The sequence below is a fragment of the Eurosta solidaginis genome, chromosome 5 (genome assembly GCF_040869045.1).
Source record: "Eurosta solidaginis isolate ZX-2024a chromosome 5, ASM4086904v1, whole genome shotgun sequence".
In the NCBI taxonomy this organism is placed as follows: domain Eukaryota; kingdom Metazoa; phylum Arthropoda; class Insecta; order Diptera; family Tephritidae; genus Eurosta; species Eurosta solidaginis.
In genome coordinates, this window is record NC_090323.1 from 276490701 (window position 1) to 276509955 (window position 19255).

Here is a 19255-nt window from a genome sequence, read left to right on the forward strand (position 1 = left end):
TCGCACTGAGAGTCGATGTTTTCGAGCATCGATGGCTTTGCGATAATTTTGACAGTGTTGTCGATTTAATTGTGTTAACGTTCCGGTTACATCCCAGTGCTTCTAATTGACTAACAAAAGTAATATATAAAAAAATAGATTAAAATAAGTAAATAATCGCTTTCTAGGAAAAAGTACCAAAATCAAAAACAACGTACCAACGTACCAAATCGTTGTTAAAGTACTAGTTTTGGTACGAAAGTACCAATTCCTGCAGCCCAGGCACGGACCTTTAAAAAGAGGATGTTGGTAGACGAAAAATTAAAATAGTGGGGGAAGTTTGTAGATATTTTATCCAAGAAAATAACAGCTAGACTTTATATTTGTACAAAACAATTCATATTTTATTGTAAAACAAATAAAGCATATTTCACGGAAATAACACTTTAAAAAAAAACATGTAAACAAAACAAAAAAATTCGTGTAAATTTGTATATATGTATTAGAGGTTTACGCCGATCACTTTATCGGCGGCGGCGGCGTAGGCTCTATTATATACGGCGGGGTGAGCGGCGCGCCGGCGTAAGCCGGTGTTCTTACTTTAAAAAGCTTGATTTTTCTATTTAAAAAAATAGTACTTAGGAAAGGTTTTATTTGTAGGTATTTAAGGAAATCAACGTTTAGGCCATTTCGGAAAGATCCGGGGTTATTGCCTCAAAAACTCGCAGATCGTTCAAAAATTTTCAGGCGTAGCTCTTTGCGGAGGAATTGTCCCTCTTTCACTTACTCCAGGGAGGCTTCGAACCTAACCCCGGTCTTTGGACTGGTACTGCTGTGTCTGCTGAAAAGAAATAGACATACATAAAATGGTTACACTTTTGTCTGTATATGTCGTGCAAAGCGAAGTTTCACCTGGGGTTAACTACTAATAATCGTCGCGAACACAATTTCTTTAAATCATTTGTGGCTCCTTGGCGGACACGCACAAAGGCGACTTACGGTTGCTATTATTGGTCTATTAATACTCATGACTCTCGTGGCACACGGCGCATCCAGTTTTTTCGAGCTACAAATTCCCGATGACTAAGAGCTACAATTCCCGATATGCGAACAGTAGCAATCCCGACCACCAGTCGCTACGACGCTTCCTGACCATCACACGATATGCCAGCACAGAAGCTATAGGAGTGCGACTTCGAACTCATATGTACCTTCGTCGACGTCGCTTTCCTAGAAGCTCTAGGTGTAGCTCCGAAGACTTTCTAACGGATGTTTTTGTCGCGCTATGCTGCCCGAGCTACACCAGAGAAACACCTTGAAACGTTAGGGAGTGACTATTTGGCCAAGGATGCCGCCCTCGAAATCATAAGCAGTCTAAGTGGATGTCATTGCGTAACTCATGGGAGAAAAACGTATAATCCTCGGCGCATCTACGTAATTAAAATTTTACAAGGACCCTGGATACAATTTTTAAAATGTAGACCAATGTTTGCAGACATTTGTGTTCACAACATTGATTTCAATAGTCTTCATTAAATCAAAACGATATTTTAGAATGGATGACCGCGTAGCTTCAATTTTCAGACTAGTTCGACTGTCCACTACGTTAGGGTAGTAGCACACATTAGTTCGACTGTCTTAGGAAAGCTTTTGCTTCACCACTTTGAGTGTTCTTGAGAAGGACAAAGCGTCACCTGGTAAATATGTGTGCCTACGTATTCACATTTGTAAAAGGAGCCGTAACTCGTAGGTTATATTTAAACTTGGTTGCTAGGCTATAAACAATGTGATTCACTCCAAGGGACTAGTTTTGGATAGGGCCGCCAACTTTAGGAAATGTCAAACTAGGAGACTTGGGTGTTGAAGGATGAAGTGTGAAAATCAAGCATTTCAGACGCTATTGTATAGTTTCGCAAATAAACAACAGGTGTTTAAATGAAAGCCCAAGTGATTTTTCAAATCCTTCTCATACGTACATATATCCTCAACTTAAGTATGAGGTAAGAATTATTTCAAAGGAGTTTTTATGCCCCTAGAACCTACTAAAGGATTTTGCATCACTGATTTCGCTTATTCCTTCAGCCAATCGCAATGTAAATTTTTTAAAAAAATTGGCACCTTTTTTGGGTAATTGGCTTTTTTTTTACAACTTGAGGACAATTTGAAAACATGTTCGCCTTGGTTCTTTTTATTTGAATTCATTGTTAATTTTTATTTTTTTGAAAAAAAAAAATATGCAAAGTGAGCATATAAATTTATTATAAAACTTTTCTTTTGGTGTTTTGTTTTAATAACTTGGTGAATTGGGTGATGCAAAGTGCGTGTTAAGCTGACATCGAAAGCGCCTGTTTTTATACTCAGTTGAGCAGAGCTCACAGAGTATATTAAGTTTGATTGGATAACGGTTGGTTGTACATATATAAAGGAATCGAGATAGATATATACTTCCATATATCAAAATAATCAGGATCGAAAAAAAATTTGATTGAGCCATGTCCGTCCGTCCGTCCGTCCGTCCGTCCGTCCGTCCGTCCGTCCGTCCGTCCGTCCGTCCGTTAACACGATAACTTGAGTAAATTTTGAGGTATCTTGATGAAATTTGGTATGTAGGTTCCTGAGCACTCATCTCAGATCGCTATTTAAAATGAACGATATCGGACTATAACCACGCCCACTTTTTCGATATCGAAAATTTCGAAAAACCGAAAAAGTGTGATAATTCATTACAAAAGACCGATAAAGCGACGAAACTTGGTAGATGAGTTGAACTTATGACGCAAAATAGAAAATTAGTAAAATTTTGGACAATGGGCGTGGCACCGCCCACTTTTAAAAGAAGGTAATTTAAAACTTTTGCAAGCTGTAATTTGGCAGTCGTTGAAGATATCATGATGAAATTTGGCAGGAACGTTACTCTTATTACTATATGTACGCTTAATAAAAATTTGCAAAATCGGATAAGGACCACGCCCACTTTTAAAAAAAAATTTTTTTAAAAGTAAAATTTTAACAAAAAATTTAATATCTTTACAGTATATAAGTAAATTATGTCAAGATTCAACTCCAGTAATGATATGGTGCAACAAAATACAAAAATAAACCAAAATTTCAAAATGGGCGTGGCTCCGCCCTTTTTCATTTAATTTGTCTAGGATACTTTTAACGCCATAAGTCGAACAAAAATTAACCAATCCTTTTGAAATTTGGTAAGCGCATAGCTTTTATGGCGTTAACTGTTTTCTGTGAAAATGGGCGAAATCGGCTGATGCCACGCCCAGTTTTTATACACAGTCGTCCGTCTGTCCTTCCGCATGGCCGTTAACACGATAACTTGAGCAAAAATCGATATATCTTTACTAAACTCAGTGCACGTACTTATCTGAACTCACTTTATCTTGGTATGAAAAACGAACGAAATCCGACTATGACCACGCCCACTTTTTCCATATCGAAAATTACGAAAAATGAAAAAAATGCCATAATTCTATACCGAATACGAAAAAAGGGATGAAATATGGTAAGGTAATTGGATTGTTTTATTGATGCGAAATATAACTTTAGAAAAAACTTTATAAAATGGTTGTGACACCTACCATATTAAGTAGAAGAAAATGAAAAAGTTCTGCAGGGCGAAATAAAAAACCCTTAAAATCTTGGCAGGTATTACATATATAAATAAATTAGCGGTATCCAACAGATGATGTTCTGGGTCACCCTGGTCCACATTTTGGTCGATATCTGGAAAACGCCTTCACATATACAACTACCACCACTCCCTTTTAAAACTCTCATTAATACCTTTAATTTGATACCCATATCGTACAAACTCATTCTAGAGTCACCCCTGGTCCACCTTTATGGCGATATTTCGAAAAGGCGAACACCTATAGAACGAAGGCCCACTCCCTTTTAAAAATACTCATTAACACCTTTCATTTGATACTCATATCGTACAAACAAAGTCTAGAGTCACCCCTGGTCCAGAAAGGCCCACTCCCTCTTAAAATACTCATTAACACCTTTCGTTTGATACCCATATTGCGCAAACGAATTCTAGGGTCACCCCTGGTCCACCTTTATGGCGATATCTCGAAACGGCGTCCACATATGGAACTAAGGATTACTCCCTTTTAAAATACTCATTAACACCTTTCATTTGATACCCATATCGTACAAACGCATTCTAGAGTCACACCTGGTCCATCTTTATGGCGATATCTCGAAAAGCCGTCCACCTATAGAACTAAGGCCCACTCCCTCTTAAAATACTCATTAACTCCTTTCGTTTGATACCCATATTGCACAAACGAATTCTAGAGTCACCCCTGGTCCACCTTTATGGCGATATCTCGAAAAGGGGTCCACCTATAGAACTAAGCCCCACGCCCTTTTAAAATAATCATTAACACCTTTCATTTGATACCCATATCATACAAACAAATTCTAAAGTCACCCCTGGTCCACCTCTATGGCGATATCTCGAAAAGGCGAACACCTATAAAACGAAGGCCCCTCCCTTTTAAAAATACTCATTAACACCTTTCATTTGATACCCATATCGTACAAACAAAGTCTAGAGTCACCCCTGGTCCACCTTTATTGCGATACCTGGAAAAGGCGTCCACCTATAGAACTAAGGCCCACTCCCTCTTAAACTACTCATTAACTCCTTTCGTTTGATACCCATATTGCACAAACGAATTCTAGAGTCACCCCTGGTCCACCTTTATGGCGATATCTCGAAAAGGGGTCCACCTATAGAACTAAGCCCCACGCCCTTTTAAAATAATGATTAACACCTTTCATTTGATACCCATATCATACAAACAAATTCTAAAGTCACCCCTGGTCCACCTTTATGGCGATATCTCGAAAAGGCGAACACCTATAAAACGAAGGCCCACTCCCTTTTAAAAATACTCATTAACACCTTTCATTTGATACTCATATCGTACAAACAAAGTCTAAAGTCACCCCTGGTCCAGAAAGGCCCACTCCCTCTTAAAATACTCATTAACACCTTTCGTTTGATACCCATATTGCACAAACGAATTCTAGGGTCACCCCTGGTCCACCTTTATGGCGATATCTCGAAACGGCGTCCACCTATGGAACTAAGGATTACTCCCTTTTAAAATACTCATTAACACCTTTCATTTGATACCCATATCGTACAAACGCATTCTAGAGTCACACCTGGTCCATCTTTATGGCGATATCTCGAAAAGGCGTCCACCTATAGAACTAAGGCCCACTCCCTCTTAAAATACTCATTAACTCCTTTCGTTTGATACCCATATTGCACAAACGAATTCTAGAGTCACCCCTGGCCCACCTTTATGGCGATATCTCGAAACGGCGTCCACCTATGGAACTAAGGATTACTCCCTTTTAAAATGCTCATTAACACCTTTCATTTGATACCCATATCGTACAAACGCATTCTAGAGTCAACCCTGATCCACCTTTATGGCTATATCCCTAAATGGCGTCCACCTATAGAACTATGCCTTTCATTTGATACACATGTCATACAAACACATTCCAGGCTTTCCCTCGGTTCATTTTCCTACATGGTTAGCTCTCAACTGAGTATGTAATGTTCGGTTACACCCGAACTTAACCTTCCTTACTTGTTTTAATAACTTTTGAACAGTTAGAAAGAGTTAATTTTCGCAATTAGTTTCTTATAACTGGCAGTGATGCGCATCCGTTGATACCACTTTTGACCATATCCGACCAATTTCCGACATGAACAATAAATGGTATAAACAGTATTAAACGAGTATAAAATACAGTAACGCGCCGGACGCCGCCGCCGCGCCGATATTTTTGGCGTTCGGCGGCGGCGTGCGAAAAACGACTAAAATCGGCGGCGGCGTTTATCGGCGGCATATATCTCTAATATGTATATACATAGCTTATGCCTATATGATACTTGCTTTTTCCGGTATTTTGAGCTTGAAATACTGAGGAAACTTTACCGATACGTCTAATTACAACAAAAATTAACCAATGTCCCAGTATTTTTCTGCCACAAAATAACCGACTTTGGCATGTTATCGTTTACGTAAACATTTTTTATTTTCCTTAGGAATTATTCATAAAAAACTGATGAAAATAGCACAGGAAAGTATTTGAGAGTAGATGACTACTACATTTCTTTCATAAACAAATTTATTTCTTGTTTGAATTTGTGCACAAATCAAAATAAAAACCAAATTTTCAACAACAAAAAATTGTCAGAAAAAGACAAAAAAAAAATCTAGTGCCATATGGGTGTTATAAATATTTGATAGGAAATGCTTGAAATTTTTAATCCATTAAGCTTGGCGGTTTTTATGTCATTCATTATAGAGAACGATCTTTCTGCGGCTGCACTACTGTGAGTTAATATTGCTAAGGAGCACATTTATTCACTCAAATTTTCTTCTAGTAGACTCTTTTCAGTTCCCAATTTTATCCATCCTTTAGGAATATCGTCGGAAAATATCTTTTCAACCATTTCTTATCATATAACATTAACGGTCGCCATTCGGTGTTAAGAATTTCCACTGAAGTCTTGTGAAATGGAAAAGCTTTAAGTAAGGGAACAATCGTTGTCATTTGACTAGATTGAATATTTTTTGCATCAAAATATTCCAAAAGTGTAATTTTTCGTCTTCGAAATTGAATTGTTTCTTAATTTCCTTAGAAAGGCAAATGTTTGTAGATTTTTGGGCTTTGGTGGTAGAAGTGGTACAAAATGAAAACGGGCTAAAAAGTTGGTAGATCTACCAATAAAGTTGTAAAGTCAATGCACTGTGGTAGGACAGAACACGAACAAATGAGACTCAGCATTGCTTGTAGCTATTTTTGATGAGTTGTCTATAGGCCTGTGCACAGTGGTCCGTATCACTCTCTTAAGAACCACCCTAATGTATATTTATTATACATAAATGTATACATAAACGTACATCAGTATGTACAGGGGTGCATGATTTTCGTTTTTATTTGTTAGATGATGTTTTTGACTTTGTAAGCATTTATCTATTATATACTTTGCCTGGGACTAAACAAAATTTTGGCCCTGGCCGCTAAATTCAGTTGGCTTTGTTGTGTCGACTTTGTAGTAACAATACTTTTCGTTGCGCTAATTGTTTACTAAACAAATAAATATCTAACAAGTCGAGGAATCTGACGCATAGAGTTAGAATTTGATTACATATTTCAAAAACAAACCACAATAGGTAAGAATTAACAAATATATAAATAAATATATGTATTTCAGAATATTTTAAAGTGTTGGTGTTGAATAACAAAAAGTTCTGATAAATGCCTGGCTTAAAAATGTAGATACATACATGCGTTCGTATATACATATGTGCATGTCTTTAAACGTTATGGCGCATAGTCATAGTCAAAATAAAATAGGTTTTAAATTTAGTATCAGCTTTTTTGACAGATAGCTCATAGAAAATTATGTCGAAAAGCTTTAACTAAATTTATAACCCATGTATTTTATTTTGACTATGACTGCGCCTATATATTTAAATACATATACATACATATGCACATGACAGCAAATATACTACGTTCCTTTGTAAATATGTATTTATGTATGTATGTAGGTATGTATTTACATACTTTTGTACCTACCTGTATATTTATGTAGGTAGGTATTTACAATATATGTACCCCTGTATACATACTTACATACATACATATTTATGTGTTTGTTTATTAGTTCGTCTACCTATATAGCGAAGTATAAATAAATAAATATACATATAATATATACATTAGGCCGGGTCGATTTGTGGGGAGGCAAAAAAATCGCCCATTGCTCTGTGAAACTCATATTCTAGGGATCAAAATAAGAAACTTTGCCGAAGGAACCATACCTCTAAAACGAATTCTGATGCCCCCCCCCCCCCCCCCCCTTTGGGTCGTAGGGGCAAATTTTGAAAAATCCCACTTTGAAATGCCTATGTTTTTTCTTTTTGGAGTTTATTTTTCTCTTTAGAAATTTATTTAGTCAGAACATATGTAAATGAAAAAATGAGTTTAACTTAGTAATAGAAAAGAAATTAAAAAAAATTATTAGAAATTAGCGTTTTTACAACCCCCTTTTAAAACCAAGGCATCACTGTGATGCATTTGCATGTCGTAAACATAGTTGTGTGGGTTTTTTATTCAACCGTTTTAAAAAATGAAGGTATCACTGTGACACAATTGCAGATCGTAAAATTGCTTGTGTTGTTTTTTTAAGCCACCACAAGACACAGCAGGTAGAATTAAAATTGCCCCTACCCAAAAGTTCGACCCAAAGGGGGGGGGGGGGGGGGGGGGGGGGACATCAGAATTCGTTTTAGAGGTATGGTTCCTTCGGCAAAGTTTCGTATTTTGATCCCTAGAATACGATTTTCATAGAGCAATGAGCGATTTTTAAATCGACCCGCCCTAATATACATACATCCATATGCATACATAAATATGTGCACATCTTTATAGGTATATACATACATACGTATATAGGTACCTCAATTGGTAGTGATATTGTATGTATACCGCCTTTGTACTATTTAATATGTGTACATACATACATACATACATACTAAATACAAATATGTACATACGATAATACAGGCCAAATTGGGACTTTCAACCCGAATTAATTCTTTACAATTAATTTAAAAGAGTTTTGTGCCAATTGTGAAATTCTGTCAAGGTCTAAACTGACGTCACTTCCTCTAGCTCAGTGAAAGTGTGTTATAAAAAAGGGTTCTGAAATGGTTCTAGCAATTTAATCTAATAATAAGAATTGCATCTTTTGGATCCATTGGACCAAAAGTCAAAAATTTAAAAACAATTTGAAAAAAACAAATCATTTTCAATAGTTCTGGAGTTGATGTATATTAGATCGATTTTCCGTCATCCCTTTTCAAATTTAGTTTCGAAACAAACCGGTTTCGGCGTTGTGTCATCATCAGTGTCGATTTTCGTTCTGATCCGTTGTTAAACGACAGTTTACATAGGTACATGAGAAGATATTGTGAAAATTGATGCTTGTGTATATTTATGTGTATGTGCTGTGTGTTCATTCAGAACCAAAGGTGGTTTATACTGATCGATTTGTGTGGCTAACTGACCTTCTTTGTGGGTTTGTCATTTTCAGGAACTCCAGAAATATTGAAAAGCCACTCAGAACTCTGACTTTTTCTTAAGATTTTTTAAGAGTTAATGAGCTTAACACAATTCATTAAAAATTATTATTTATCGGTGTTAAGCTCATTAATTCTTAAAAAAACTTAAGTAAAATTGATTACACCATTAAACATACACAAACTTATTTGTTTCATTATGAACATTTTTCTAAATTTTGCACTTTTAGAAAAATGTTATCCCATTCGTGTAGATGCAGCTAATGGCAAAATATCATTGTATAGCTCTTTTGTTTACTTGCGAACTTAGAAAACCAGTTAAATGCTGTAATAAAATTACTATTCCTCGAATTCTGCCTACCATAATGCTAGCATTATTTGTTTTTAAGCACCTCAAATGCCCAAATTCATTCACGGTTCTTAAAATTCAATCTACACCAAATTGTTCGTCTACATTTTCTAAAATTTTGAAAAATCTAAAAAGAGCTAACAAAATTCCAGAAAAAAGCTTGACGCTAAATCACAAATTTTCAAGCTAAATGGAGAAAAAAAAGCTAAAAATAGCTTGAAAAAAGCTAAAAATGGAAACGCTGCTTAGGACACGTAAAACACAACGGAGGAGGAAAAGGCTACTAAAATATAAATAACATCTTTTTTAAATTAATACAAATTGATCACAGTTTAATAAACTTATGTAACAGTTGTTCATCGACTCACGACTAACTAACTTGGATCTAAAACATTTTTATACTACATTTATCGCAAACTTAGATCAAAACAGGGGTCAACTTAAAAAAGGCAATATTTAATAGAGTTTACAGCTTGGTAGGTATTGAATTGGGCCATCCAATAGTATGCATAACTTCAAGGTTTCAGATTGTTGACTTGGTTTCCGTTCGAGAATCTAGGTAGATAAGTTTAAGTTTGGGATAAATTTGATGAAAGTTGTTTCAAAATGAAATTTCTCAGTAAGAGTAATCAAACAAAAAAGCTTGAAAGGCCAATTTTTAACCGATTTGAGAAAAATCGGATATTGATAAAAATTTCAATAATAGGTAATCGTTGAAAAAAGTTAAAAAAACAAAATAATTTTTTTTTTCATTTGTTATTATTAAAAATAGACTAAAAGCATGCTCTTCTTAAAAATGAGTCTAGATTTTTAGTTTCTGTACACAAAATTGTAAAAAAAAGTATAGATTTTCCTTTAAAGGTCGCCAAAGTTCATGCTATTGATAGGTTTTCAGTGCACTTTACATGAGCGACATTTAACTCGTTACAAACTAACCAGATCATCTAAGAAATTCTCTCTCATATAAATTGCACATAAATTGAAATTAAATTAATTTACACTAAGATTAATCTTTCTTATTTATTTCAGGACTATCAGAAGAAGAGGAAGTTGCTCTTTACAAGAAACAATTTGGAAAGGCTGAAAAATATAGGAGCAAATATTTCAACTTTAAAAGGAGACGATCTCAAATAGAAAAAAAGCTAATAAGTTACCCTCTCACAAAAAGACGACTATCAATAACTTGTAATATCAGCTCAATTGGAGAAATATTGGTCACCTAACATCGTTGTCTTTAATGAAATTGGCTATAGACTGTTGAGTTTTTCGTGACTATATAGAAATATAATGTTTAGCAGCCTTGCATCGTTTCTTTTTGGATCAAATACGAGTAATGAATCAAAAAATTACATTGAAATAGAAAAAAAGCCAGGCGAATATTTACCCAACGATATACAGTCGGGAGCACGTTGTGATAAAGATTTCAAAGATAGCAATATTGAACGCGGAAAGTTTTCACCAGAAGCTGCAAGTAGCAACATAGAAACTCTACAGGAACTTAGAAAGGGTAAAGGCAACAAAAGGAAAAATCAAAACAAGAAAAAGCATGTGAGGGTTTTAGAACACGGAAAGTGCGAAGCATCTGGCGATGAATTTGATTTGAACGAAAACGAGTGGTTTCTTGTTGAGGAACAGGGTAAGTAGATAATTGTGAAATACTTATACGTATGTAACTACCCAGTTGGAAATGTATGCATACGACTTCAGTATTTCTGGTATGAGTTGGAGCTGCATGTTTATATCAGTAAAAGTGAATCTTCATCTCTATTTAATACGTTATAAGGACAATAAAAACCCACATAATGTTTGAGGAGGAAGCCCTATCAAAATGATGAACCTACCCAAGTGTTAAAAGTTGATAAACTAAGCTTCACCAAATCCCCAAGTGCCTTCAAATTCGAAGGCCACGAAAACAACGAACCCTAAGCCACAAACTGTATGTCTTATAAAAGAAACATCGGTTAAGATGCTGTTGTAGTCCCTCAAACATCTCTTTTTATACTCAGTTGAGCAGAGCTCACAGAGTATATTAAGTTTGATTGGATAACGGTTGGTTGTACATATATAAAGGAATCGAGATAGATATAGACTTCCATATATCAAAATAATCAGGATCGAAAAAAAATTTGATTGAGCCATGTCCGTTCGTCCGTCCGTCCGTCCGTCCGTCCGTTAACACGATAACTTGAGTAAATTTTGAGGTATCTTGATGAAATTTGGTATGTAGGTTCCTGAGCACTCATCTCAGATCGCTATTTAAAATGAACGATATCGGACTATAACCACGCCCACTTTTTCGATATCGAAAATTTCGAAAAACCGAAAAAGTGCGATAATTCATTACAAAAGACCGATAAAGGGACGAAACTTGGTAGATGAGTTGAACTTATGACGCAAAATATAAAATTAGTAAAATTTTGCACAATGGGCGTGGCACCGCCCACTTTTTAAAGAAGGTAATTTAAAATTTTGCAAGCTGTAATTTGGCAGTCGTTGAAGATATCATGATGAAATTTGGCAGGAACGTTACTCTTATTACTGCATGTACGCTTAATAAAAATTAGCAAAATCGGAGAAGGACCACGCCCACTTTTAAAAAAAAAAATTTTTTTAAAGTAAAATTTTAACAAAAAATTTAATATCTTTACAGTATATAAGTAAATTATGTCAAGATTCAACTCCAGTAATGATATGGTGCAACAAAATACAAAAATAAAAGAAAATTTAAAAATGGGCGTGGCTCCGCCCTTTTTCATTTAATTTGTCTAGGATACTTTTAATGCCATAAATCGAACAAAAATTAACCAATCCTTTTGAAATTTGGTAGGGGCATAGATTTTATGGCGTTAACTGTTTTCTGTGAAAATGGGCGAAATCGGTTGATGCCACGCCCAGTTTTTATACACAGTCGTCCGTCTGTCCTTCCGCATGGCCGTTAACACGATAACTTGAGCAAAAATCGATATATCTTTACTAAACTCAGTTCACGTACTTATCTGAACCCACTTTACCTTGGTAAGAAAAATGAACGAAATCCGACTATGACCACTCCAACTTTTTCGATATCGAAAATTGCGAATAATGAAAAAAATGCCATAATTCTATACCAAATACGAAAAAAGGGATGAAACATGGTAAGGTAATTGGATTGTTTTATTGACGCGAAATATAACTTTAGAAAAAACTTTATAAAATGGTTGTGACACCTACCATATTAAGTAGAAGAAAATGAAAAATTTCTGCAGGGCGAAATAAAACACCCTTAAAATCTTGCCAGGTATTACATATATAAATAAATTAGCGGTATCCAACCGATAATGTTCTGGGTCACCTTAGTCCACATTTTGGTCGATATCTGGAAAACGCCATCACATATACAACTACCACCACTCCCTTTTAAAACTCTCATTAATACCTTTAATTTGATACCCATATCGTACAAACTCATTCTAGAGTCACCCCTGGTCCACCTTTATGGCGATATCTCGAAAAGGCGTCCACCTATAGAACTAAGCCCCACATCCTTTTAAAATACTCATTAACACCTTTCTTTTGATACCCATATTGTACAAACAAATTCTAGGGTCACCCCTGCTCCACCTTTATGGCGATATCTCGAAACGGCGTCCACCTATCGAACTAAGGAATACTCCCTTTTAAAATACTCATTATCACCTTTCTTTTGATGCCCATATTGTACAAACAAATTCTAGGGTCACCCCTGGTCCACCTTTATGGCGATATCTCGAAAATGCGACCACCTATACAACAACCACCACTCCCTTTTAAAACCCTCATTAATACCTTTAATTTGATACCCATATCGTACAAACACATTCTAGAGTCACCCCTGGTCCACCTTTGTGGCGATATTCCGAAAAGGTGTCCACCTATAGAACTAAGCCCCACACCCTTTTAAAATACCCATTAACACCTTTCTTTTGATACCCATATTGTACAAACAAATTCTAGGGTCACCCCTGGTCCACCTTTATGGCGATATCTCGAAACGGCGTCCACCTATGGAACTAAGGATTACTCCCTTTTAAAATACTCATTAACACCTTTCTTTTGATACCCATATTGTACAAACAAATTCTAGGGTCACCCCCGGTCCACCTTTATGGCGATATCTCGAAACGGCGTCCACCTATGGTACTAAGGAGTACTCCCTTTTAAATACTCATTAATACCTTTAATTTGATATCCATATCGTACAAACGCATTCTAGAGTCACCCCTGGTCCACATTTATGGCGATATTTCGAAAAGGCGACCACCTATAAAACTAAGGCCCACTCCCTTTTAAAATACTCATTAACACCATTCGTTTGATGCCCATATTGTACAAACAAATTCTAGGGTCACCCCTGGTCCACCTTTATGGCGATATCTCGAAACGGCGTCCACCTATGGAACTAAGGATTACTCCATTTTAAAATACTCATTAACACCTTTTATTTTATACCCATATCGTACAAACGCATTCTAGAGTCACCCCTGGTCCACCTTTATGACGATATCTCGAAACGGCGTCCACCTATAGAACTAAGGCCCACTCCCTTTTAAAATACTCATTAACGCCTTTCGTTTGATGCCCATATTGTGCAAACGCATTCTAGAGTCACCCCTGGTCCATCTTTACGGCGATATCTCGAAAAGGCGTCCATCTATAGAACTTAGGTCCACGCCCTTTTAAAATACTCATTAATACCTTTCATTTGATACCCATATCGTACAAACGCATTCTAGGGTCAACCCTGATCCACCTTTATGGCTATATCCCTAAATGGCGTCCACCTATAGAACTATGGCGCACTCCCTCATAAAATACTCTTTAATGCCTTTCATTTGATACACATGTCATACAAACACATTCCAGGGTTTCCCTCGGTTCATTTTCCTACATGGTTATTTTCCCTTATGTTGTCACCATAGCTCTCAACTGAGTATGTAATGATCGGTTACACCCGAACTTAACCTTCCTTACTTGTTGTATCTAGATTTTATAAGACACCTCGGGTGATGACATCATCGCATTAAAAATTAAAACTGACGGCATGACGAAAAGAAAATTCAGGTTTCCTTATGAAATAAAGCTTTCTTCGTTTAGAATTATGTTTATTCAAAAGATTTCGTACTGGCCGTCCGTGGCTTTTGTTCGCGATTTATTTAAAATATGCCTTAAGTATATATTAACAGAACGTTAGAGGTGTAAACTCTAAGGTAACCGATTTATCTTTTCACTGTAATTATTGCATTTACAGAAGCTTAATTGAAACCACATGTTTTTTATTCCGAAATTTTTAGCGACGAGTATCAGTATTAAGAAGTGACCACGTAAACAGAACCGGTGAGGTTTTTTTTTATCAGTTACCGATCGAAATTATATGCGTCCAAGTCCTGCTAAGCAGAGGACAGATTTAAAGACCCGTCACATACATAAGTAGTTTTTCATATAGATGCGTTTAACACAATCTTGAGCATGAAATCTTGATGTAAGCTGATGATGTAAAATCTTTTTAAGACTTACGCGTCGATTAAAGAACGTTCTTTACTTCAGGCGGATTTAAATTGTTTAGCTACTTGGTGCAATGTGAACCACATACCGCTTAATTTTTAAAAATGGAAATTTATGAATTTTTCGCAAATTTACAGCCAGCTTCTTACATAATTAACAACCAAAACCTTGAAAGTGTAAATGTTTTTGTCGATTTTGGAGTTACAATGAACTTCAAGCTTAGGTCAAACTCTTTTATATATGCTACTATCAATAAAGCTAAAGGTGTTTTAGAATTTCTGAAAAGGTGGTCAAAAGATCCTTACGTTACGAAAACCCTCGCCCATATTGCGAGTGTCGATTAGCAGAATATTCATTTATCGATCGAGTTGACTGTGTTTTGTTTTTGTATTGTGTAACTTGATCGAATAAAAACTGTCCCATTTTGGATAGTAGACTGAACAGCAATAAGCTGCTCAGTATTTGTTTACATTTTTGCCAAATTTGATAAAATTAAAATAACATAAATATAGTTTAAATAAAATAATTTAAAAAAATTTTGAAGTTAAACGGTTTTATTGAAAACAATACTTACATGAAGTAATAATAATACTAAAAGCTAGAAAATAATTAGGTAGGTCGTAGGTACTAGTCATCACACTCCTCGTCAATCTAGGGCATTGATCAGACAATTAAATAAAAGCGTTGGACGCGTGAAATTTCTAAAAATGTGATTAGGGTTCAGTTGGTCTTATATATGACTATCAATAGAAATTTACTCGTCCAACGCTTTTATTTAGTTGTCTGATCAACGCCCTAGGTTGATGAGGAGTGTGATGACTAGTACATAGGACCTACCTAATTATTTTCTAGCTTTTAGTATTATTATTACTTCATGTATTGTTTTCAATAAAACCGTTCAACTTAAAATATTTTTTTAAATTATTTTATTTTTAAGTTGTTAGTCTTTATTTAATTGCCTATTATTTCTCAATCTATTTAGTTCATTGACTCATTACTGCAAGGACTTTCCTGACAATTTGTTACAATCTAATTCCTCAACACATAGACTTTACTCGACTCTGCGCCGTGTATGCTTGTCCCTCCTCCAACTCCAAGATATTTTAATGTTATTTCTATCGGACTGTATGTAATATTTGTTCCAAATATGAGCCAAATTGGACATCATAGGTCGCTTTCCATTCATGTATGTATTATGTGTTCCAAATATGGACCAAATCAGACCACAAATACGACTTTTTTGAATATCTCGATCCTTGCGCCACCTAGCGGCGCTTTTTTTTCATAGGCCGCTTTATATTCTCGTATGTATTATGTGTTCCAAATATGAGCCAAATCGGACCACCAATAAGATTCAGCTAGCGGCGATTTTTTTGCATAGGTCGCTTTCTATTGTCGTATTTATTATGTATTCCAAATATGAGCCAAATCGGACCACAAATACGATTTTTGTGAATATCTCAATCCTTGCACCACCTATCGGCGATTTTTTCCATAGGTTGCTTTCTATTCTTGTATGTATTATGTGTTCCAAATATGAGCCAAATCGGACCACAAATACGATTTTTGTGAATATATCGATCCTTGCGCCATCTAGCGGCGTTTTTTTTTTCATAAGTCGCTTTCCATTCTTGTATGTATTATGTATTCCAAATATGAGCCACAAACGGACCACAAATACGATTTTTGTGAATATCTCGATCCTTGCGCCACCTAGCGGCGACTTTTTTCATAGGTCGTTTTCTATTCTTGTATGTATTATGTGTTCTAAATATGAGCCAAATCAGACCACAAATACGATTTTTGTGAATATCTCGATCCTTGCCAGAAGAACAAATTAGAGGGGTTTACACTTACACCGAAGTCGAAAAGGACATCAAAGGCCTAAGAAAAACAAGTAAGGAAGGTTAAGTTCGGGTGTAACCGAACATTACATACTCAGTTGAGAGCTATGGTGACAACATAAGGCAAAATAGCCATGTAGGAAAATGAACCGAGGGAAACCCTGGAATGTGTTTGTATGATATGTGTATCAAATGAAGGGCATTAAAGAGTATTTTATGAGGAAGTGGGCCATAGTTCTATAGGTGGACGCCATTTAGGGATATAGCCATAAAGGTGGATCAGGGTTGACTCTAGAATTTGTTTGTAGGATACGGGTATCAAATTAAAGGTATTAATGAGGGTTTTAAAAGGGAGTGGTGGTAGTTGTATAGGTGGCGTCTTTTCGAGATATCACCATAAAGGTTGACCAGGGGTGACTCTAGAATGCGTTTGTACATTATGGGTATCAAATGAAAGGTGTTAATGAGTATTTTAAAAGGGAGTAATCCTTAGTTCCATAGGTGGACGCCGTTTCGAGATATCGCCATAAAGGTGGACCAGGGGGACCCTAGAATTTGTTTGTAAACTATGGGCATCAAAAGAAAGGTGTTAATGAGTATTTTAAAAGGGAGTGATCCTTAGTTCCATATGTGGACGCCGTTTCGAGATATCGCCATAAGGGTGGACCAGGTATGACCCTAGAATTTGTTTGTACGATATGGATATCAAATTAAAGGTATTAATGAGGGTTTTAAAAGGGAGTGGTGGTAGTTGTATAGGTGGTCGCCGTTTCGAGATATCGCCATAAAGGTGGACCAGGGGTGATTCTAGAATGCGTTTGTGTAATACGGGTATCAAATGAAAGGTGTTAATGAGTATTTTAAAAGGGCGTGGGGCTTAGTTCTATCGCCATAAAGGTGGACCAGGGGTGACTCTAGAATGTCTTATACCTGCCATATGTTATACCTGCCAAAATTTCAAGGGTTTTTTATTTCGCCCTACAGATCTTTTTCATTTTCTTCTACTTGATAGGGTAGGTATCACAACCATTTTACAAAGTTTTTTCTAAAGTTATATTTCGCGTCAATAAACCAATCCAATTACCTTACCATGTTTCATCCCATTTTTCGTATTTGGTATAGAATTATGGCATTTTTTTCATTTTTCGTAATTTTCGATATCGAAAAAGTGGGCGTGGTCATAGTTGGATGTCGTTCATTTTTCATACCAAGATAAAGTGAGTTCAGATAAGTACGTCAACTAAGTTCAGTAAAGATATGTCGATTTTTGCTCAAGTTATCTTTTAACGGCCATGCGGAAGGACAGACGGTCGACTGTGTATAAAAACTGGGCGTGGCATCAACCGATTTCGCCCATTTTCACAGAAAACAGTTAACGTCATAAAATCTATGCCCCTACCAAATTTCAAAAGGATTGGTTAATTTTTGTTCGACTTTTGGCGTTAAAAGTATCCTAGACAAATTAAATTAAAAAGGGCGGATCCACCCCCATTTTGAAATTTTCTTTTATTTTTGTATTTTGTTGCACCATATCATTACTGGAGTTGAATGTTGACATAATTTACTTATATACTGTAAAGATATTAAATTGTTTGTTAAAATTTTACTTTAAAAAAAATTTTTTTTTAAAAGTGAGCGTGGTCCTTCTCCGATTTTGCAAATTTCTATTAAGCGTACATATACTAATAGGAGTAACGTTCCTGCCAAATTTCATCATGATATCTTCAACGACTGCCAAATTACAGCTTGCAAAAGTTTTAAATTACATTCTTTTAAAAGTGGGCGGTGCCACGCCCATTGTCCAAAATTTTACTAATTTTCTATTCTGCGTCATAAGTTCAAATCACCTACCAAGTTTCATCGCTTTATATGTCTTTGGTAATGAATTATTGCACTTTTTCGGTTTTTCGAAATTTTCGATATCGAAAAGGTGGGCGTGGTTATAGTCCGATATCGTTCGTTTTAAATAGCGATCTGAGATGAGTGCTCAGGCACCTACATACCAAATTTCATCAAGATACCTCAAAATTTACTCAAGTTATCGTGTTAACGGACGGACGGACGGACGGACGGACGGACATGGCTCAATCAAATTTTTTTCGATCCTGATTGTTTTGATATATGGAAGTCTATATCTATCTCGATTCCTTTATACCTGTACAACCAACCGTTATCCAATCAAACTTAATATACTCTGTGAGCTCTGCTCAACTGAGTATAAAAAGAAAGGTGGAGGTAGCTGACGTCACCACGAAGGTATTTGAAGAGGACGAACAGCCATGGTGCTGCGAGTAGCACAGAGGTATACCCGGCGCAACAGTTACGAGAGGCTGAAGGTGGTCTAGAATACTATAAACCAAAAGGGCAAGGGGAGGACGACGACGTCACGACGAAGGTGCTGTAGGGGGACAAACAGCCCA

General features: G+C 36.1%; 2 protein-coding genes across 3 annotated transcripts in view; one reads left to right on the forward strand and one right to left on the reverse strand.

Annotated features, from left to right (window-relative positions):
* LOC137253664 (uncharacterized) overlaps positions 1–19255 on the reverse strand; it is a 164224-nt gene that overhangs the window by 80955 nt on the left and 64014 nt on the right. The window lies entirely within an intron of this gene.
* Positions 1–19255, forward strand: part of TP53INP (Tumor protein p53 inducible nuclear protein) — a 45792-nt gene that overhangs the window by 2421 nt on the left and 24116 nt on the right. The window contains exons 1-2 of one of the 2 annotated variants that reach the window (XM_067791000.1): positions 7052–7208; positions 10501–11107. In XM_067791000.1, the coding sequence (XP_067647101.1) occupies positions 10759–11107 (349 nt within the window). In that variant the 5' untranslated portion in view covers positions 7052–7208; positions 10501–10758. Of the gene's footprint in view, positions 1–7051; positions 7209–10500; positions 11108–19255 lie in introns of those variants that run through there. The other variant, XM_067790999.1, reaches the window with a different exon arrangement.